Consider the following 23,365-nt stretch of genomic DNA (forward strand, 5'->3'; position numbering starts at 1 on the left):
TAGCACAAGATTACTAGCAATACCGGTGAATCTATTTTCTCGTTTTATTTTTTTAGATGTAGCAACTTCATAATGCGTACAAGCAGACTGTCATATTTGCCATTTAAGTAATTAAAACTACAGCCTGCAATTTGTACATCCATTTATGGACATGATATAAAGGCCTATAACAATGCCTTATGAGCTTAGTTCAACTGTTGAACACAACCAGAACCCAAAATAAAAGCTTGTTTTACTCCATTGTCTGTAAACAAATGCTGTATACCTCAAAACAGGATAATGTTGATCATGATGGATGGCCCTCGCAGCCTATGAATTTGAAAGTGGTTACAATTCTTCACCCCATTCCTCCGCTGTTTAACAAGACAAGTGGCTTTAATGTTACAGTCAGTTGTGTCTGAGTGTACTCTTTCTTACCTGTTCAACATTATGTTCCCCCCCCACAGATGTTTCAATCATAATCTTATAGGATATTGAAATACCATACACATGTTAATGTACCGAATGTGTAGGTTATATCTGACAGCAGGTTGTTTTGAAACCTGTCCGTCGTTTTGGCTTCAAGAGGCAGCCGCAGCACATCAATCAAGCTGACAATCACCAGCTGGCTAGCTCAAAGCCTAGCTTAGTTTAGCTAGTTGTCAGATACATAAACGAACTGTCTATCGTACATTATTGAGCGGCTTGATTATAAATCAATCCTTACGATATATGAATTATAATGACTAGTTAGGCATCGTTTGAATCCTCTGAGCTGGCCTAACTCCCGGGCGGAGAGAAGATAAGAGCATTGGGAGTCAAGGCTCAAGACTAGTTAGCTAGCCCACATCGAAATTGGTAGGCTAAAATGTACTTTACTTAGCTAGCAACCGGAATTATATATTTCCACACCACTAGTCAGTTTGAAATGGAATACGAATTAACATACTCTCATCCGTATGGTCATAATAAACTGTTATTTTGTCAAATAAGTCGCTTACATGAAAGCGAGCGAACTAGCCTGCCTAGTTAGCTACCGTTAGCTTGCTAGCTAGTGAACTGTTAGGTCCATTACAAGACTGCCATCTTGCGTTGATCTGATGTAGTGTCTTCAACACCTTTTGAAAACAACCTGAGGCCTTAGCACAAAAACGATTTATGGTTTAAAGTATGACGATATTTTATGAGGTCTAGTCAGGCTACTGATTCAATCCCTCCCAGTTGCTGCAAACCTAGGCAGAACCTACAAAGACTCATGTTGTGGCAACATCTCCCTGAAATGGCTGTCAGGTGTCAGCTGCATATACCATGATTACATCTAACTTTGTAATTCTATAGATGACTGTTACATGAACTGGCAAGATGTTGGACTCAGAAGAGTGTACTTTGTCCCTGGATAACTTGTTCTTTGAGAGGCCAGTTGTCCACAAAGTGTGAGTTGTCAGAAACAACCTGCATCCCACAGTCATGCCCTCCAAAATCTATATTTAGCTAGGAACGGTGCTCTTGTTATGGAGGACGCTTGCTCAACCCTTTTCCTGCTTTGGTCCTGTCTCCAGAAAGCCACTTTGTCAAGAACAGAGTTCTTGGCAGTTGGAACCCCCTCCATCCCTCTCCCAGATTCCAGCCACTCAGGACATCCAAAAAGAGGCAGAGGATCTTTCATCATTCAGTAAGTTACATTTGAGGTGATTCAATCTGGGCCAGATTCCCGGAGCCAGATTAAGCATAGTCCTAGACTAAAATGCATTTACCATCATTTTTTTCTTTAAAACTAGGCTAAATCTGGGTCTGACACCGGCCCTAGGAGTCAGGATTTTGTTTCAAGTCATGTCAGTCCCTGTCAGTCATTACATCATCATGTCTTCTATCATCTCCAATGCAGGTTTCTCTCAGAGGTCCAAGAAATTCATTCCCCCTTTGAAAAGAACAGTCGGCAGTGATGGTTTCATACAAAAGAACACAGATTTTAATCAAATTACCAGTGATGGAGGAAAAGAACCTGAGGGCCAGGGCGGGTGTGCTCTCTGGTCTCAGGAAGACTTCATGAACAAGTCCCAGTGTTCCACAATGGTCAGCAGAGGTCGAACTGAAACCCCACAGGAGTCTGGTCATGCGCTGGAGCAGAAACATTTTCCTCTGGACTTCAGCCAAAGCCCACCTGTACGGAGAAGGTAAACCATTCAAATTAAGCTAATGAGTGTGTATACTTTGCATTCAGAATACATAGTAAATGTCAGTTGCTGTCTTTTTTTTTCTCCAATCATGTGTCTTATTCAGATACTGTTGTTTTGCAATGTAATGAGTGTAAAACAAATAATCCTTTATCCAACATTTGGCAAAGCCCGTCTGAAATGTAATTTTTTTTATCAAAGATATGGCTGTACTAGTTACATCATGATATGTGGGATATTACTGCAAGCACTTATGATCTATCTGCCCGTTAATGAAATCATCTCGTTCTCGTTACAGTTTGTTCAAACCTCTCATTGGTCAGGTGCTGAACAGTGGTGCAGACTTGAACACCCGCCACAGCCAGACAAGACCCAGAGAGCAGCAAACCTTCAACCAGGTTTCCATGGCGACAGAGCCTCGACTGGCAAGACAGTCAGCAGCAGGCCCCAGCCCCCTCAGCGGGCTGGGTCCGGCTGCAGCCCGGGGACCCCCACCGCATACACCGGACAAGGGCACCAAGAGGGCTAACGTCCTCCCCATGACACCCCAGCCCCTTCAGATACAAGGTAGACAGACAGACATAAATTATATATATATATATATATATATATATATATACCGTTCAAAAGTTTGGGGTCACTTAGAAATGTCCTTGTTTTTGAAAGAAAAGCAAGTTTTTTGTCCATTAAAATCAAACATCAAATTGATCAGAAATAAAGTGTAGACATTGTAAATGTTGTAAATGACTATTGTAGCTGGAAACGGCTGATTTTTAATGGAATATCTACATAGGCGTACAGAGGCCCATTATCAGCAACCATCAACCCTGTGTTCCAATGGCATGTTGTGTTAGCTAATCCAAGTTTATCATTTTAAAAGGCTAATTGATCATTAGAAAACCCTTTTTCAATTATGTTAACACGGCTGAAAACTGTTGTTCTGAAAAGAAACTGTTGTTCTGAAAAGAAGCAATTAAACTGGCCTTCTTTAGACTAGTTGAGTATCTGGAGCATCAGCGTTTGTGGGTTTGATTACAGGGTCAAAATGGCCAGAAACAAAGAACTCGTCAGTCTACTCTTGTTCTGAGAAATGAAGGCTATTCCATGTGAGAAATTGCCAAGAACCTGAAGATCTCGTGCAAACTCCCTTCGCAGAACAACGCAAACTGGCTCTAACCAGACAGAAAGTGGGAGGCCCCGGTGCACAACTGAGCAAGAGGACAAGTACATTAGTGTCTAGTTTGAGAAACAGACGCCTCACAAGTCCTCAACCTGCAACACACCAGTCTCAACGTCAACAGTGAAGAGGCGACTCCGGGATGCTGGCCTTCTAAGCAGAGTTGCAAAGAAAAAGCCATATCTTAGACTGGCCAATAAAAATAAAATATTAAGATGGGCAAAAGAACACAGACACTGGACAGAGGAACTCTGCCTAGAAGACCAGCATCTCGGAGTCTCCTCTTCACTGTTGATGTTGAGACTGGTGTTTTGGGGGTACTATTTAATGAAGCTGCCAGTTGAGGACTTGTGAGGCATCTTTTTCTCAAACTAGACACGCTAATGTTCTTGCTCAGTTGTGCACCAGGGCCTCTCACTCCTCTTGCTATTCTGGTTAGGGCCAGTTTGCGCTGTTCTGTTAAGGGAGTAGTACACAGCGTTGTACCAGATCTTCAGTTTTTTGGCAATGTCTCGCATGGAATAGCCTTAATTTCTCAGAACAAGAATAGACTGATGAGTTTCAGAAGAAAGGTATTTGTTTCTAGCCATTTTGAGCCTGTAATTGAACCCACAAATGCTGAAGCTCCAGATACTCAACTAGTCTAAAGAAGGCCAGTTTTATTGCTTCTTTAATCAGAACAACAGTTTTCATCCATGCTAAAATAATTGCAAAAGGGTTTTCTAATGATCAATTAGCCTTTTAAAATTATAAACTTGGATTAGCTAACACAACGTGCCATTGGAACACAGGAGTGATGTTTGCTGATAATGGGCCTCTGTACGCCTATGTAGTCGGCCGTTTCCAGCTACAATAGTCATTTACAACATTAACAATGTCTACACTATTTCTGATCAAATTGATGTTATTTTAATGGGCAAAAAGATTGCTTTTCTTTCAAGGACATTTCTAAGTGACCCCAAACTTTCGAACAGTAGTTATATTTATTTATATTATATTGCTATGATGTGTTGTATCTGAAGAATGTACTCAGGTTTAATGGTCATGGCAGCAGCTGTCACTGTTCTTTAGGGCTTGATAAGGTGAAACGAGGTGAGCCCTACCCAATGCCCTCTTGACTGTAATAGCACACAATTACCACTAGGGGTGGCCAATAATCTCCCACTTTGACTGGAATTGATTTGGATATTGAAATATAAATACATTTATACAGATTTATTGTTTTCACATCAGGTACTTATGGGCCTGGGATACTCCGACCAGTCTCTGAAATCCGTATCCTTTCACACCCTTAGCCCAAGTAATTACTGCTGAAATACATGAATCTTAACGAAATCTACAAATCTATTTTAGTTGGAAAATGTTTGTATACTTAATCAAAGTAACACAGATGCAAAATTCAGATCTGTCTTCAAAGAGTTCCCTTACTTCAACTACGTCCAATCCAAAGCCCTGGACGATGTAAGTGCATCTACACTTCATTCCATCTTCAACCTTAATCATCAAAACGATACAGTGCCTTGCGAAAGTATTCGGCCCCCTTGAACTTTGCGACCTTTTGCCACATTTCAGGCTTCAAACATAAAGATATAAAACTGTATTTTTTTGTGAAGAATCAACAACAAGTGGGACACAATCATGAAGTGGAACGACATTTATTGGATATTTCAAACTTTTTGAACAAATCAAAAACTGAAAAATTGGGCGTGCAAAATTATTCAGCCCCCTTAAGTTAATACTTTGTAGCACCACCTTTTGCTGCGATTACAGCTGTAAGTCGCTTTGGGTATGTCTCTATCAGTTTTGCACATCGAGAGACTGACATTTTTTCCCATTCCTCCTTGCAAAACAGCTCGAGCTCAGTGAGGTTGGATGGAGAGCATTTGTGAACAGCAGTTTTCAGTTCTTTCCACAGATTCTTGATTGGATTCAGGTCTGGACTTTGACTTGGCCATTCTAACACCTGGATATGTTTATTTTTGAACCATTCCATTGTAGATTTTGCTTTATGTTTTGGATCATTGTCTTGTTGGAAGACAAATCTCCGTCCCAGTCTCAGGTCTTTTGCAGACTCCATCAGGTTTTCTTCCAGAATGGTCCTGTATTTGGCTCCATCCATCTTCCCATCAATTTTAACCATCTTCCCTGTCCCTGCTGAAGAAAAGCAGGCCCAAACCATGATGCTGCCACCACCATGTTTGACAGTGGGGATGGTGTGTTCAGCTGTGTTGCTTTTACGCCAAACATAACGTTTTGCATTGTTGCCAAAAAGTTCAATTTTGGTTTCATCTGACCAGAGCACCTTCTTCCACATGTTTGGTGTGTCTCCCAGGTGGCTTGTGGCAAACTTTAAACTTCACTTTTTATGGATATCTTTAAGAAATGGCTTTCTTCTTGCCACTCTTCCATAAAGGCCAGATTTGTGCAATATACGACTGATTGTTGTCCTATGGACAGAGTCTCCCACCTCAGCTGTAGATCTCTGCAGTTCATCCAGAGTGATCATGGGCCTCTTGGATGCATCTCTGATCAGTCTTCTCCTTGTATGAGCTGAAAGTTTAGAGGGACGGCCAGGTCTTGGTAGATTTGCAGTGGTCTGATACTCCTTCCATTTCAATATTATCGCTTGCACAGTGCTCCTTGGGATGTTTAAAGCTTGGGAAATCTTTTTGTATCCAAATCCGGCTTTAAACTTCTTCACAACAGTATCTCGGACCTGCCTGGTGTGTTCCTTGTTCTTCATGATGCTCTCTGCGCTTTTAACGGACCTCTGAGACTATCACAGTGCAGGTGCATTTATACGGAGACTTGATTACACACAGGTGGATTGTATTTATCATCATTAGTCATTTAGGTCAACATTGGATCATTCAGAGATCCTCACTGAACTTCTGGAGAGAGGTTGCTGCACTGAAAGTAAAGGGGCTGAATAATTTTGCACGCCCAATTTTTCAGTTTTTGATTTGTTAAAAAAGTTTGAAATATCCAATAAATGTCGTTCCACTTCATGATTGTGTCCCACTTGTTGTTGATTCTTCACAAAAAAATACAGTTTTATATCTTTATGTTTGAAGCCTGAAATGTGGCAAAAGGTCGCAAAGTTCAATGGGGCCGAATACTTTCGCAAGGCTCTGTATCTGTGATTGATTTCTTGGAACAAAATGCTTTTTTGCAGGTTCTTTACACAGGAAAGAACGTTGTGGCTTGTGCTCCTACTGGTTCTGGTAAGACAGTGCTTTTTGAGTTGGCCATCATCCGCCTACTGATGGAAACCACAGAGCCCTGGAGAAACGTCAAAGCTGTTTATAGTAAGTAATGTCACATCAGGACCACCCGTTTCTTAGTATCCTTTTAAAAAGCAATAAATTACATGTACTAAGACATCAACAGCCAATCTAAAACACCAAGAGCCAGTTAAAGCTACTGTATGGGTTAAGCTAGCTAACCTATGTCATTTTTGACCTGATTACATTCACACTTTCAAAGTGTTCAAAATGTATATGTTGTATTTTAAGTATTTATTAAATGAAAACTGTTTATTAAATGTAGTGTTATTCTCATCAGTGGCCCCCATCAAAGCTCTATGCAGCCAGCGCTTTGAGGACTGGAAGAAGAAATTCGAGCCTCTGGGCCTGAGCTGCAAGGAGCTGACCGGAGACACAGAGATCGACGACTTCTTTGAGATTCAGGACGCCCATATCATCATGACCACACCTGTAAGTGAAAATGTATCCCAGTGTACATGTCGCATTAAAGCACGTCACTAGCAGCCATTTTGTTTCTGTGTGATATGTAGCAGAATGATGTGGCTGATCCTGTGACCATAGCAACCATCCATTGAAGAATAAGCAGACAGGATTCCCATGTTTGTCATGCAAACAGGGCTTGGGTATACGAGAATAGATACATTTTTGTTCTGAGGGCGCATGGATGCATTGTGTTATATCAAGATAATTAATTAGAAGATTCATTTTTTTTTAAACAATAACTGACCAACTGTTAATTTAACACTTCATTTAACAAGTTCTCGATAAAGCTCAGACGCATTTCTCTGTTCCTCCCAGGAAAAATGGGACAGCATGACCAGGAAGTGGAGGGATAACTGCCTGCTGCAGTTGGTCCGGCTTTTCCTTATTGACGAGGTCAGTGTTTATGTCTAAGTAGCTACTTCATGTTCTGTTAAAAATTCTCTCAGGTATCACTGCAACCGTAGACCTGGTCAAATAACACTCCGAAACAGCTTGGACAGACTGATTGTGTTCTATTGTTTTTTAATTTGTCATTGTACTTAGTGCATATCTGTCTAGTATTATGTAATGTGTTTCATTGACAACTAAATATACTCAATTTTGGCTGTGTTTCTAGGTGCACGTGGTGAAAGACACTACGCGTGGAGCGACACTAGAGGTGGTGGTGAGCAGGATGAAGGCGGTCCATGCCTTCCGTGCAGCAGAGAACCCCCAGGAGGACGTCTCCATGAGATTTGTGGCTGTCTCCGCCACCATCCCCAATATCAAGGATGTAAGTGGCTGAGGGGCCAAGAGGGGTCATGGCACACTTTGGTCATATTCTAATACTCTAAAGAGGTTTCCTTCACTATAGTCCTTCTTCCCTTTCTGATAAATGCATCTCTATCAGTGGTGGAAAAAGTACCCAACTCTCATACTTGAGTAAAAGTAAAGATACCTTAATAGAAAATGACTCAAGTAAAAGACACCCAGTAAAATACTACTTGAGTAAAAGTCTAAAAGTATTTGGTTTAAAATATATTTAAGTGTCAAAAGTAAATGTATAAATCATTTCAAATTCCTTATTTTAAGCAAACCAGGTGGCACCATTTTATTTTTAAAATATTTTGTTATGGAAATCCAGGGCCACACCAACCTTCAGACCTAATTTACAAACGAAGCATGTGTGTTTAGTGAGTCCACAAGATCAGAGGCAGTAGGGATAACCAGGGATGTTTGGTTGATAAGTGAGTGAATTTGACTATTTTCCTGTCCTGCTAAGCATTCAAAATGTAACGAGTACTTTTGGGTGTCAAGGAAAATGTATGAAGTAAAAAGTATAATATTTTCTTAAGGAATGTAGTAAAGTAAAAGAGTCAAAATATAAATAGTAAAGTACAGATAGTGCTTTAAAGTATTTTTACTTAAGTACTTTACACCACTGATTTCCATCAGTGGAGGCTGCTGAGGGGAGGACGGCTCATAGCAACGCCTGGAATGGAGTCAATGGAATGGTATCAACCACATGGAAACCATATTTGATACCATTCCATTGACTCCATTCCAGCCATTATTATGAGCCGTCCTTTCCTCAGCCTCCACTGATCTCCATATGTTGTTCTTATCTGTCCTGTCTCCTTCAGAAAGAGTAAGGGAATAGTAAATAGGGAAGGAGAGGAGGAGGCGTCTTGGAAGTATTGCTATTTACCAATTATCATTAAACAGAGCATTTATTTTAAGAAATTCCCTCTCCTCACTGTGTTCAATGGTTTGACATGGCAGATAGCAGACTGGCTGTGTGACAACAGAGGCCCTGCTACTTGTCTGGAGATGGATGAGAGTCACAGACCTGTGAAACTGAGGAAGGTAGTGCTGGGTTTCCCCTGCAGCAGCAACCAGACTGAGTTCAAGTTCGACCTGTCACTCAACTACAAGATAGCCAACATTATCCAGACCTACTCGGACCAGAAACCAACCCTTGTTGTGAGGAACTCTCTTTGTGTGTCTGAAATGTAGACATGACCAGCACCATATTTGTAAGTATTGCCATTGTTAATAGCTCACACATGGGATATTTTTTTTGAACAGTTTTGCTCAACAAGGAAAGGAGTCCAGCAGTCAGCCGCTGTTCTGGCCAAGGATGCCAGGTTCATCATGAGGATTGAGCATAAACAACGGTTTGAGCTACTTACCTTTTTATTCTCTACAGATGTACAGGTACTCAATACAAATGTCTTACTGTTTTGATAGATCTGATTGAATTGTTGGAATCTTCTGTTTGCAGGTTGATGAAGTATGCAAACTCTCTCCTGGACTCAAAACTCAGAGGTTGGTGGATAATTTAGGGTTAATAATTTATATTCCTTCTCTTCTGTATCATGTAGGCAAACATTTCTCATTGATTTGAATATAATATTATTGCATTAGAATGTGAAATCACTAGCCCTGCGTTTTCTCTATTCCAGACCTGGTGACGTTTGGGGTTGGTTTCCACCACGCCGGGGTAGACGTGTCCGACAGGAAGGTGATTGAAGAGGCCTTCACCATGGGAGACCTGCCTGTACTGTGTAAGCATTAGGACCTTCACCATGGCAGACCTGCCTGTACTGTGTAAGCATTAAGAGCATTCAGCACGATGCGCTTTAAATCAAATCAAATCAAATGTATTTATATAGCCCTTCGTACATCAGCTGATATCTCAAAGTGCTGTACAGAAACTCAGCCTAAAAGCCCAAACAGCAAGCAATGCAGGTGTAGAAGCACGGTGGCTAGGAAAAACTCCCTAGAAAGGCCAAAACCTAGGAAGAAACCTAGAGAGGAACCAGGCTATGTGGGGTGGCCAGTCCTCTTCTGGCTGTGCCGGGTGGAGATTATAACAGAACATGGCCAAGATGTTCAAATGTTCATAAATGACCAGCATGGTCGAATAATAATAAGGCAGAACAGTTGAAACTGGAGCAGCAGCACGGCCAGGTGGACTGGGGCAAAGAGTCATCGTGTGAGGTAGTGGACTGGGGCAAGGAGTCATCGTGTGAGGTAGTCCTGGGGCATGGTCCTATAGCTCAGGTCCTCCGAGAGAGGGAGAGAAAGAAAGAGAGAAGGAGAGAATTAGAGAACGCACACTTAGATTCACACATGACACCGAATAGGACAGGAGAAGTACTCCAGATATAACAAACTGACCCTAGCCACCCGACAAATAAACTACTGAAGCATAAATACTGGAGGCTGAGACAGGAGGGGTCAGGAGACACTGTGGCCCCATCCGAGGACACCCCCGGACAGGGCCAAACAGGAAGGATATAACCCCACCCACTTTGCCAAAGCACAGCCCCCACACCACTAGAGGGATATCTTCAACCACCAACTTACCATCCTGAGACAAGGCTGAGTATAGCCCACAAAGACCTCCGCCACGGCACAACCCAAGGGGGGGGCGCCAACCCAGACAGGATGACCACATCAGTGAATCAACCCACTCAGGTGACGCACCCCCTCCAGGGACGGCATGAGAGAGCCCCGGTAAGCCAGTGACTCAGCCCCTGTAATAGGGTTAGAGGCAGAGAATCCCAGTGGAAAGAGGGGAACCGGCCAGGCAGAGACAGCAAGGGCGGTTCGTTGCTCCAGAGCCTTTCCGTTCACCTTCCCACTCCTGGGCCAGACTACACTCAATCATATGACCCACTGAAGAGATGAGTCTTCAGTAAAGACTTAAAGGTTGAGACCGAGTTTGCGTCTCTGACATGGGTAGGCAGACCGTTCCATAAAAATGGAGCTCTATAGGAGAAAGCCCTGCCTCCAGCTGTTTGCTTAGAAATTCTAGGGACGGGCGGAGCTAGCATGTTGGAGTGAACGGCTGTGTGTGAGAGGCTCCTGCAACTTTTTTGCGAAATAATCTAATTTAACCTACTTTATGGCACTTTTTACAACAAACGTTTCTTTCTAGTACAAGATTGTAACTTTTTATATGAAAATGCCGAGTAATAAGCGACCAAAGGACAATAAATCCACAGCGGAGGCCTACTCCCCACTAAACAACGAGACAGACATGGCGGGAGGCACATGCAACAACGTGACACTCACAGAACTTACCCGGGCTTTGGGGGAGCTACGTGTTGCTATAGCTGAGGATCTTAAGGCCACTATTGCTGAAGTGGACACCAAAATCGAGAGCATCATTCGAACGGTCGCTTCGCATGGCCAGAGTATTGTGGACCTTGAGAAAGCTTCTGAATTCAACGCTGGTAGGATCGACGAGTTAGAGAAGCTATCCACGTCATTGCAGGATACTGTGCAGAGGCTTTCTGTGAAAGTGGTGGACCTGGAGGGCCGATCCAGACGTAATAACCTTCGCGTTGTTGGTCTGGCAGAGGGGGTAGAGGCGGGCTCTCGCCCCACCGACTTCTTCGCCAAGCTTTTGAAGGATGCAATGGGATCGGATGTTTTGGATTCGGATCCCCAGCTGGACCGCGCACGTCGCTCCCTTGTCCCAGTGCCTGGACCGGGCAAACGTCCTCGCCCAGTAATCATCTGTTGTCACAGTTTCAAGACCAAGGATCTTATCCTGCGTGAAGCTCGAATGAGGGGCAACCTGTCACATAAAGGGCATCCATTCCGTGTATATGAGGATTATGCACCCGATGTGGCAAAGCATCGCGCCGACTACAGAGATGTCATGACCAAACTCTACAAACTCCATCTTCGCCCAGCCTTACTCTTCCCTGCAAGACTAAGAATTACCCCGCCTTCCGGTGAGAAGATTTGGCTCTCCTCGGTTTTGGACGCAGAGAAGTTTATCCGGGGATATACACCAATCCCCCGTACAGGTTAGAGTGCCTTGTTATTGCGTGTTAGGGTCTGCTCATGGACTCGAATCCATACTATACCATATTGGGTGAAAACGTACTAAACGGGCTCAACAAGGGCTACCGAACATGTAAGACGCTGAGCAGACCAATGGATGGCGGTCAGAGCTCTCAATTAACGTTACATTCACTTTCATCCCGGCTGTGCTCAGCGATGCATATTTTTTACTTCCAGGTTTGATCACTGACACCTTCGGACGGATATACTTATATTCCCCCACTTTTGTTTTGTTTCGTTATTTATTTTACAATCCTTACATTATTCTTACTACCATACCATTTATTTATTGCTTGCAGGGGACTGGGGGTGATGGTTGGGAGGGGGCAGACACCTGGTTAGCAGGTTGATGTTTTGTGCCGTTCTGCCTTTCTGGCCGTGGGCCTCTCTCCCGACTAGAGTCCCACCAGCCCTCTGTAGTGCCTATGTCTGTGTAGGTGTGCGTACATATAATTACTATTTGTACTTTATTACTATTTTTCTCTTAGCATTTTAGTATTATGTATGTGTATATTTTAAATCAGTGTAGATTGTTATTCTGGGGTATGAATGTTTGTATGTGTATATGTGCATATGGATGTATATACATATTCTTTAAATCTATATTTTTATATATGATTTTTTTGTGTGGGTATGTATACATACATGTATATGTGTGTGTGTGTGTGTGTGTGTATGTATATATATGTGTATATATAGGTATGTGTATCTATAGGTGTGTATGTATGTGTGTGTATGTATGTGTGTGTGTATATGTGTGTATGTATATGTGTATGTATGTGTGTATATATGTATGTATGTATGTATATGTATATATGTGTGTGTATGTATATGTGTGTATGTGTATATGTATGTGTGTGTGTGTGTATGTATGTATGTATGTATATATATGTGTGTATGTATGTGTGTATGTGTATGTATGTGTATATGTATGTATGTATATGTGTGTATGTATATATATGTATGTGTGTTAATATTTGTATTTATTTTTTATTAAACATATTTTGTTTATGGGGGGAACGTTTAATTTAACAAATCCTTGTTCCGATCTCCTGACCCACAGTATGTAAAGGTACGGCTGACTATGTCGGTTGCGGATGGTTTATTTTTTGACCGGCAGTGCTTAGCAATATAATCTTGAGGCTATATCTTGCTTATCTCTGGGATTGACCCAGGATGACGCTTAAATGCGCAATATGTTTAAGTTGCAACTTATTCTGTTTAGGTTTATTAGATGTTAACTGAACACTTAACTCGCGGGAGCCTCCTCAGTTCATATGTTAGTAGAAGTTCTAGGATAGTGAGAGGTGAAAGTATAGTTGGGATTTTATTTTTGTTTTACCTCTTGTTCGAGGTCGCGCCGTGCTTTTTTGGCATCGGCCAGACAATGTGTTTATTATTTTTATTTTTCCTTTTTTTTCTCTCCTGTTTGTACATGCCTGTTAAATGTGGGTTGATGGGGGGGGGTAAGTGTTGGGGAAATTAGGGGAACAGGGTGGGAAGTAAAGGTGCTTGCAGGGGGGAGGGGTGGGTTGGATACTGCTCGGGTGTAGGTGCTACATATGCTGATCGTGATGGTTTGGTGCGCTTTCTTACCTTTTTATCAAGTTACATGGTATGCAGGCCACCATAGGAACTACAAACGAGAGGAGGGCGGGGCTTACATTCACTTCCTGGAATGTCAAGGGTTTAAACAAACCAATTAAGAGGGGCAAGGTCCTAGCCCACTTGAAAGCACTCTCGTCTGATATTATATTTTTGCAAGAAACCCATCTGAAGAATAACTCCCATAGCAGACTTACGTGTAGGTGGGTGGGGCAAGTGTATCACTCTAACTTCTCTGCCAAAACGAGAGGCACAGCGATTCTGGTACGGAAAGGAATTCCCTTTCTACATAAAACCACTATTGCGGATAAAGAGGGTCGGTATGTGATCGCAATAGGAGAAATCCACTCTACCTCAGTAACTCTACTAAATATCTATGGGCCAAACATTGACAACCCCTCTTTTTTCAAAAGAGTCCTTGCCCTGATTCCAGATATCTCCCATACTAACCTGGTCATTGGAGGGGACCTTAACTGTGTGCTAGACCAATATTTGGATAGATCCTCTACCCGGCGAACCCCTACCTCCTATTCAAGCGAATTCTTGAATACCTACATAAAAAATTCTAACTTATTTGATATATGGAGGATCGCTAACCCTACGGGTAGGGAATACTCCTTTTACTCTCATGTTCACAAGGTTTACACTCGAATTGACTACTTTTTGTTGGATGCTAGACTACTCCCCTATACCTGTAATGTGAGGTATCATGATATTATATTCTCGGACCACAGTCCACTCACCTTCTCCCTGAGATTGGGTGACATTGTACCAAACGAGAGGGTCTGGAGGTTGAATCCTCAGCTCCTCACAGAACCAACATTCTGTGAATATCTTAAAGACCAAATTACATTTTTCTTTGATACCAACGACAACACAGAGACCTCCCCAGCATTATTGTGGGAAACACTGAAGGCTTATCTGAGAGGCTGTATCATCTCCTTTCAGGCTGCCAGGAGTAGGCAAAACAGAGGAAAACTGGAAGAACTGGAGGGACAAATTCACTTACTGGATAGGGAGAATGCTAGCCACCCATCTATGGAGAAACATAAAAAAATTACCTCTTTAAAATTTGAATATAATCAGATTCTCTCAGCTAAAATTGCTAAATCTTTTCTCTATGCCAAGCAAAAATATTTTGAGTTTGGTGACAAACCACACAAATTACTCGCCAGACAACTTCGAAAAAATGTGAGTGACCGAATGATTCACAGGGTTAAATCTGCATCTGGGGAATTACTCTCTTCCCCCAAAGACATCAATGACAGATTCCGGCAGTTTTATGAGACTCTATATACATCAAAGCGGATCCTAACCCCTTAATTATGCAAACATTTTTGGAGGACTGTAGTCTTCCTGCCCTGAACCAGGAAGATTCTAACTTCCTGAATAAGGAAATATCTCTTGATGAAATTCGAGAAACAATTAAATCTCTAAAGAGTGGCAAGACCCCGGGCCCAGATGGATACCCTGGTGAATTCTATAAAACATTCAGCAACATGCTCTCTCCCTATCTGCACAAAATGTTGGTTCAGGCCAATGAGGTTGGAGCTCTCCCTTCTACTTTGGACAAAGCGTTCATTACAGTTATACATAAGAAGGGTAAAGATCCAGAAGAGGTAGGGTCATACAGACCAATATCTCTCCTTAATACAGACCAAAAGATTTTAGCAAAAACTCTGGCTAACAGGCTTAGCACTTTAATTGGCAAATTGGTCCATTCGGATCAGACCGGCTTTATCCCTAACAGAAACTCATTCTTCAATCTCAGGCGCCTCTTCAATATTATGTATTCTCAGAGGTTACCCAACGGGGACCTTGCCGTCATATCTCTTGACGCCGAAAAGGCCTTTGACCAAGTTGAGTGGCCCTATCTATTCAAGGTCCTACAGAAATTTAATATTGGAGATAGGTTCATAAATTGGATCCAGCTTTTATATAGGAACCCCTGTGCCAGAATACTCACCAACCAATCATTGTCGCCCCGATTTAACCTCAACAGGGGGACAAGGCAGGGTTGTGCGCTGTCGCCTATGCTCTTCGCCCTAATTATCGAACCGCTCGCTCAGACGATTAGATCTCATGCAGCAATACACGGCTATAATACTAAAGATACTCTAAATAAGATCTCCCTATACGCAGATGACATCCTCCTCTATGTAACAGAACCCCAGGCTAGTATCCCAGCTATTCTTGATGTGATCAATTTGTTTGGTACTTTCTCGGGATACAGAATAAATTGGAACAAGAGTGAATTAATGCCCATACGGTCGCAAAATACCTCCTGGCTAGAACATCTCCCATTTAAGTTATCTTCAAAAAAATGTACCTACCTAGGAATTGTAGTTACCAAACAATACTCCTTACTATTTAAAGAGAATTTCCCCTCTCTGATACAAAAACTCAAAGCAAACATACTATTTTGGAGAACTCTCCCAATTTCTCTGCTCGGAAGAATTAATGCCATTAAAATGGTCTTCCTCCCACAACTGCTCTACCTATATCAGAACATCCCAGTATTCATACCTAAATCCTTTCATAAACAACTGGACTCAATTATCAATCCTTTCATCTGGGATTATAAAACACACAGGATAGGTAAAAAACACCTCTGTAAATCCAAGATGGAAGGAGGATTGTCTCTCCCAAATTTTATATTTTATTACTGGGCCGCTAACCTCCGCATTGTTACGTTTCTGCTGGATGACGTACTTCCGGCATCCAGCTGGCTTGGTATGGAGCGTGAGGAGTGTCACCCCTTCTCTATTGGCGCTGTGATTTTGTCGCCTGTCAATCTGGAGATGTCACTTTATTGTAACAATCCTATTATACATAGCACAGTCCGAATCTGGAAGCAAATTAAAGTCCACTTTGAGTTTAGACCAATGTCATTCATGCTCCCTGTCGCCAGGAATCCCTCCTTTGCCCCTTCTAACCTTGATAACACCTTTGAGCGATGGGGAGAGTTGGGGATAAGTACCATAGGGGATTTATACATAGAAGGGACCTTAGCTTCCTTTGAGTTGCTGAGGGAAACTTATAACCTTCCCAGAAGTATTTTTTTCAGATACCTACAAATCAGAGACTACGTTAGAAAACACCTCCCAACATTTGGGAATGCTAAACCTTCCATGTTTGACGGATGCATAAAAATATGCCCCACCTCCGATAAACTGATATCGCGTCTATATGATGCTTTTCAATCTGTTAGCACACCTTCCACTGATGCCATCAAGGCAAAATGGGAGGAAGAACTAGGGACTGACATCTCGGTGGCAGACTGGGAAGAGAGCTTGGAGTATATCTACACATGCTCCATTAATTCCAGACATCGTCTCATACAATTCAAGGTATTACACAGATTACACTATTCCAAAACTAAACTGCATAGGATATTTCCTGACACATCCCCTACATGTGATAAATGTCAGGCTACGGAGGGTACACTACTCCACTGCTTTGCTCTATGCTCTAGTTTGCATGGTTATTGGAGTGGAATTTTTGGGATCCTCTCTGAAGTTTTGGAGACTTCAATAGATCCAGACCCGCTTCTGATAATCCTGGGAGTATCTGAGTCCCTAAACGGATTAACCAACCCCCAAAAACAACTAATCTCGTACGGTCCCATCTCGGCAAAAAAACTAATATTGTTGTTTTGGAAGAGGAGGGAAGCGCCCTCTACCAAATTATGGCTCAGTGAATTGGCAAACACTGTACACTTAGAAAGAATTAGATATATTCTGAACAATAAATTATCAACATTTGATCAAATCTGGCAGCCTTTCCTCTCCTACTTGGACGAGTCGGCGCTGTGAATTTGTACTTATTAACGCACTCTCAATTGTAATATTTTAATCTACCTTTGGGCAGCATGTGATGGCCCTGCCACCCGAGCAGTTGGGTGGGGGGGGGGGGTGGGGGGGGGGGGGGGAATAAGGGGGGGGGGACATCTTCCCTCTTTCTTTCTACGTGTCCTTGTTTTGTATGTCGTGTTTTGTATTATTTGCTCTGCACCCAGAACTCTGGGTCTTGTTGTTCTTGTATGCTCTTTTATGTTTAGATAAGAATTGTATACCTGTCTTGTATACCTATACACCATTCTTGTGTGTGTTTAATAAAAATATTTGAAACGAAAAAAAAAATAAAAAAAAAAATAAAAAAATTCTAGGGACAATTAGAAGGCCTGCGTCTTGTGACCGTAGCGTACGTGTAGGTATGTACGGCAGGACCAAATCAGAGAGATAGGTAGGAGCAAGCCCATGTAATGCTTTGTAGGTTAGCAGTAAAACCTTGAAATCAGCCCTTGCTTTGTCAGGAAGCCAGTGTAGAGGCTAGCACTGGAGTAATATGATCAAATTTTTGGGTTCTAGCAGCCTTATTTAGCACTAACTGAAGTTTATTTAGTGCTTTATCCGGGTAGCCGGAAAGTAGAGCATTGCAGTAGTCTAACCTAGAAGTGACAAATGCATGGATTAATTTTTCTGCATCATTTTTGGACAGAAAGTTTCTGATTTTTGCAATGTTACGTAGATGGAAAAAAGCTGTCCTTGAAATGGTCTTGATATGTTCTTCAAAAGAGAGATCAGGGTCCATAGTAACGCCAAGGTCCTTCACAGTTTTATTTGAGATGACTGTACAACCATTAAGATTAATTGTCAGATTCAACAGAAGATTTCTTTGTTTCTTGGGACCTAGAACAAGCATCTCTGTTTTGTTCGAGTTTAAAAGTAGAAAGTTTGCAGCCATCCACTTCCTTATGTCTGAAACACATGCTTCTAGCAAGGGCAATTTTGGGGCTTCACCATGTTTCATTGAAATGTACAGCTGTGTGTCATCCGCATAGCAGTGAAAGTTAACATTATGTTTTCGAATAACATCCCCAAGAGGTAAAATATATAGTGAAAACAATAGTGGTCCTAAAATGGAACCTTGAGGAACACTGAAATGTACAGTTGATTTGTCAGAGGACAAACCATTCACAGAGACAAACATATCTTTCCGACAGATAAGATCTAAACCAGGCCAGAACTTGTCCGTGTAGACCAATGTGGTGATCGATGGTATCAAAAGCAGCACTAAGATGCTGAGCCTCGGTCCGATGCCATTCAAATGTAATTTACCACCTTCACAAGTGCCGTCTCAGTGCTATGATGGGGTCTAAAACCAGACTGAAGCATTTCGTATACATTGTTTGTCTTCAGGAAGGCAGTGAGTTGCTGCGCAACAGCCTTTTCAAAAAAAATTGAGAGGAATGGAAGATTCGTTATAGGCCGATAGTTTTTTTTATATTTTCTGGGTCAAGGTTTGGCTTTTTCAAGAGAGGCTTTATTACTGCCACTTCTAGTGAGTTTGGTACACATCCGGTGGATAGAGAGCCATTTATTATGTTCAACATAGGAGGGCCAAGCACAGGAAGGAGCTCTTTCAGTAGTTTAGTTGGAATAGGGTCCAGTATGCAGCTTGAAGGTTTAGAGGCCATGATTATTTTCATCATTGTGTCAAGAGATATAGTACTAAAACACTTGAGCGTCTCTCTTGATCTTAGGTCCTGGCAGAGTTGTGCAGACTCAGAACAACTGAGCTTTGAAGGAATACGCAGATTTAAAGAGGAGTCCGTAATTTGCTTTCTAATAATCATAATCTTTTCCTCAAAGAAGTTCATGAATTTATCACTGCAATATAAACGTTTTGCAAAATAAAGGTACACATACATGTTATTCAATCATTGCACACACTGCTCTATGCGTCAGCGGGCGTCCACTTAGCCAGGAGCTAAAATAGAACTTGGTTATATTTTTGATGCTTGATGCGCTGCAAGTCCTGCCTCTCCCATCTCATTGTTTTTTAGGAGCATATACCAACGTGGGTGATGGAAAGATGAACTGAGGTCCACACTCCAGTCAAGTCGGTGGTGCACCTTAAAGTTGGTTGCCAAACGCCATATAAAGTCCAAAGAACCAGAAGAAGCCTGAAGGAGGAGCGATTACTAGAAACTAACTCGGTTTACCCTTTTATCTATGGATTCATTGTTGGAGTAGAGGACCTTGTGGTAAAATAACAACCCAATGTTTCAGGTAAAATAACAACCCAATGTTTATATCCCAGGACAAATTAGCTAGCGACAGCAAGCTAGCTAGCTAAATTACCATAAAAGTTTAATGCTTTTCGACCTGTCCCCAAATTAATATAGTTTGTTCAGAGTTTGTTTTGATATTTCAACCTGCGTGTCATGATCGCGTCAACATTTCTAACAGTTCGCAAATCAAGTTTAGAGGTGCTAAGTACGCTCGTCCAGCAAATGCTATTGGTGTATCTGAGCCCTAACATGCTGACCAAACCACCATCACGCACAAGTAGATTTTGTTCACCCACACCAGACGCGATCAGGACACGCAGGTTGAAATGCATAAGGTCCTTTACTCTGACAATTAATCTACTGATAAAACGGTAAATCAAATTTGTTTCTCGCCATCTCTCCTCCTTCCTTCGGGCTTCTTTTTCTTCTTTGGACTTTATATGGCAACCAACTTTAAGGTGCATTACAACTACCGATGGGACTGGAGTGTGGACCTCAGTTCAGCTCTCAATCACCCATGTGATTATATATGCTCCTATAAACCAATGAGGAGATGGGAGAGGCAGGACTTGCAGCGCATTGAGCTTCTCAAATAAAACCAAGTTCTATTTTAGCGCCTGGCTACGCAGTCGCTCGAGCAGTGTGTGTGCAATGATTTAATAACATGTATGTGTACATTTATTTTGCGACGCAAGCAGTGTGTTCAGCATGTAAAGGTGTCCGCATGCTTCCCAGCCAAAACAGTTTGTGCATAAATTGTGATGACATTTTGTGGCGATTTGTTCGTTTTGGACTTCGGCTAGGGTTTTTTCAGCTTTTCGAACAAAAGTTTTTTCTTGAGGCAAGCCGAGGTCGGTAGCTGAAGTCTACGACCCCTCGTCGGCAATTGGTCAACAGTAGGGCTTCTTCAATTAAATGCCTGTTGTCATTCAATGAGAGACGACTCGTCCTCATGCCCATTTTTTCACTTGAGAAATACTGCACCAAACATCCTAGACAGTTGCAAAAAGTCAAAATTAATGACAGATTTCTTGAGTTATCTAAGGTCTTACTTGACTATTTTTAGTAAATACAAATTAAAATTATTAATTTTAACTGCATCAATCAACTCTTTACTCATTGATCTTTGTGTCCACAAGAGCATTAGTGAGGTCGGGCACTGATGTTGGGCGATTAGGCCTGGCTCGCAGTTGGTGTTCCAATTCATCACAAAGGTGTTCGTTGAGGTCAGGGCTCTGTGCAGGCCAGTCAAGTTCTTCCACACCAATCTCGACAAACCATTTCTGTATGGACCTCGCTTTGTGCAGGAGGGCATTGCCATTGTGTGTAGATGGGTGAGAGGGGATTTAAAAAATAAAACAAATCATTTTGAATTCAGGCTGTCAAGAGATATGAATACTTTCTGAAGGCAGTGTATGTGGTTTCTTAGTTACAACCAGTACTCTGGCGATGGGGGTGAACCTGCCAGCCCACCTGGTGGTGATCAAGTCCACCATGCACTACATCGGGGGAGCCTGCAAGGAGTACAGCGACGCCGACATGCTGCAGATGATTGGCCGAGCAGGCCGGCCACAGGTACAGATTGCAGACACGCACTCTAGTCCCAGCATCCTTAGCACCACAGGTTACAAATCATAGTCCAAAACCAGCTCCTATTTTTATATTTTACCTTTATTTAACTAGGCAAGTCAGATAAGAACAAATTCTTATTTACAATGATGGCCTAGGAACAGTGGGTTAACTGTCTTGTTCAGGGGTAGAACAACACATTTGTACATTTGTACACATTTGTCGATCTAGCAACCTTTCGGTTACTGGCCAATGCTCTAACCACTAGGCTACCTGCCGCCCCAGCGAGCAAAACTAGTTGCCCGCTATGCAGTGGGAAAAACTAGTTGAAATTAGGTAATTACAAAGTGTTCTATTCATTATGACGTTTCAACTAGCTTTGCCTGATTTGTAGCCAGTGCCCATTCTGTATTTTCAAATCTGAATGCGGTGTAAAGCAAAACACCAGTCTCCATGTCAACAGTGAAGAGGCGACTCCGGGACGCTGGCCTTCTAGGCAGAGTTGCAAAGAAAAAGCCATATCTCAGACTGGCCAATAAAAATAAAAGATTAAGATGGGCAAAAGAACACAGAGACTGGACACAGGAACTCTTCACTGTTGACATTGAGACTGGTGTTTTGCGGGTACTATTTAATGAAGCTGCCAGTTGAACTTGTGAGGCGTCTGTTTCTCAAACTAGACACTCTAATTAATGTGCTTGTCCTCTTGCTCAGTTGTGCACTGGGGCCTCCCACTCTTCTTTCTATTCTGGTTAGGGCCAGTTTGAGTTCTGTGAAGGGAGTAGTACACTGCGTTGTGTGAGATCTTCAGTTTCTTGGCAATTTCTCACATGGAATAGTCTTCATTAATCAGAACAAAAATAGACTGACGAGTTTCAGAAGAAAGGTCTTTGTTTCTGGCCATTTTGAGCCTGTAATCGAACCCACAAATGCTGATGTCCAGATACTCAACTGGTCTAAAGAAGGCCAGTTTTATTGCTTCTTTAATCAGAACAACAGTTTTCAGCTGTGCTAAAATAATTGCAAAGGGGTTTTCTAATGATCAATTAGCCTTTTAAAATGATCAACTTGGATTAGCTAACACAACGTGCCATTGGAACACCAGAGTGATGGTTGCTGATAATGGGCCTCTGTACGCCAATGTAGATATTCCATTAAAAATCAGTCGTTTCCAACTACAATAGTCATTTACAACATTAACAACGTCTGCACTGTATTTCTGATCAATTTGATGTTATTTTAATGGAAAATAAAAATGGCTTTTCTTTCAAAAACAAGGACATTTCTAAGTGACCCAAACATTTTGAACGGTAGTGTAAATGTTTTCTTCCACTTTTACATTAGAGTATTTTGTGTAGATTTTTGACAAAAATGACAATTAAATCGATTTTAATCCCACTTTGTAACCAAGGGATCTAAATACTTTTGCAAGGCACTGTATCCATGGCAGCAGTGTCACTGAAAGTGGACGGTCCATTGATTTGATGTAAGGCTTTGACTCTGAATTATTTTCCTCTCCAGTTTGATACGTCAGCTACCGCAGTGATCATGACCAAGACTCACACCAAAGACAAGTACATGCAGTTCATGAATGGGGCAGAAATTATTGAGAGCAGGTATAGTGATGGGTTACTTCTACAGTCAAATATACATTTTCACAAATCATCAGGGACAGACTGATATTCTGCAAAAGGTACAGGGATTGGATTGCTGAGGACTGGGGTAAAGTCATTTTCTCTGATGAACCCCTTTCCCATCGTTTGGGGCATCCGGAAAAAAGCTTGTCCGGAGAAGACAAGGTGAGCGCTACCATCAGTCCTGTGTCATGCCAACAGTAAAGCATCCTGAGACCATTCATGTGTGAGGTTGCTTCTCAGCCAAGGGAGTGGGATCACTCACAATTTTGCCTAAGAACATAGCCATGAATAAAGAATGGTACCAACACATCCTCCGAGAGCAACTCTCCCAACCATCCAGGAACAGTTTGGTGACGAACAATGCCTTTTCATGCATGATGGAGCACCTTGCCATAAGGCAAAAGTGATAACTAAGTGGCTCGGGGTCAAAACATAGATATTTTGGGTCCATGGCCAGGAAACTCCCCAGACCTTAATCCCATTGAGAACTTGTGGTCAATCCTCAAGAGGCGGGTGGACAAACAAAAACCCACAAATTCTGACAATCTCCAAGCATT

General features: G+C 42.0%; 1 protein-coding gene across 1 annotated transcript in view; it reads left to right on the forward strand.

Annotated features, from left to right (window-relative positions):
* Positions 1-1,341: 1,341 nt before the first annotated feature.
* LOC139376822 (probable ATP-dependent DNA helicase HFM1) overlaps positions 1,342-23,365 on the forward strand; it is a 30,810-nt gene continuing 8,786 nt past the window's right edge. The window contains exons 1-16 of the mRNA XM_071119763.1: positions 1,342-1,412; positions 1,539-1,651; positions 1,865-2,153; positions 2,452-2,720; positions 4,564-4,605; positions 4,721-4,791; positions 6,506-6,638; positions 6,895-7,046; positions 7,395-7,472; positions 7,696-7,851; positions 8,841-9,041; positions 9,147-9,235; positions 9,343-9,386; positions 9,524-9,625; positions 21,032-21,177; positions 22,693-22,787. Coding sequence (XP_070975864.1) covers positions 1,342-1,412; positions 1,539-1,651; positions 1,865-2,153; positions 2,452-2,720; positions 4,564-4,605; positions 4,721-4,791; positions 6,506-6,638; positions 6,895-7,046; positions 7,395-7,472; positions 7,696-7,851; positions 8,841-9,041; positions 9,147-9,235; positions 9,343-9,386; positions 9,524-9,625; positions 21,032-21,177; positions 22,693-22,787 — 2,051 coding nt within the window. The remainder of the gene's footprint in view (positions 1,413-1,538; positions 1,652-1,864; positions 2,154-2,451; positions 2,721-4,563; positions 4,606-4,720; positions 4,792-6,505; positions 6,639-6,894; positions 7,047-7,394; positions 7,473-7,695; positions 7,852-8,840; positions 9,042-9,146; positions 9,236-9,342; positions 9,387-9,523; positions 9,626-21,031; positions 21,178-22,692; positions 22,788-23,365) is intronic.

Source organism: Oncorhynchus clarkii, chromosome 20 (assembly GCF_045791955.1).
Source record: "Oncorhynchus clarkii lewisi isolate Uvic-CL-2024 chromosome 20, UVic_Ocla_1.0, whole genome shotgun sequence".
Lineage (NCBI taxonomy): Eukaryota > Metazoa > Chordata > Actinopteri > Salmoniformes > Salmonidae > Oncorhynchus > Oncorhynchus clarkii.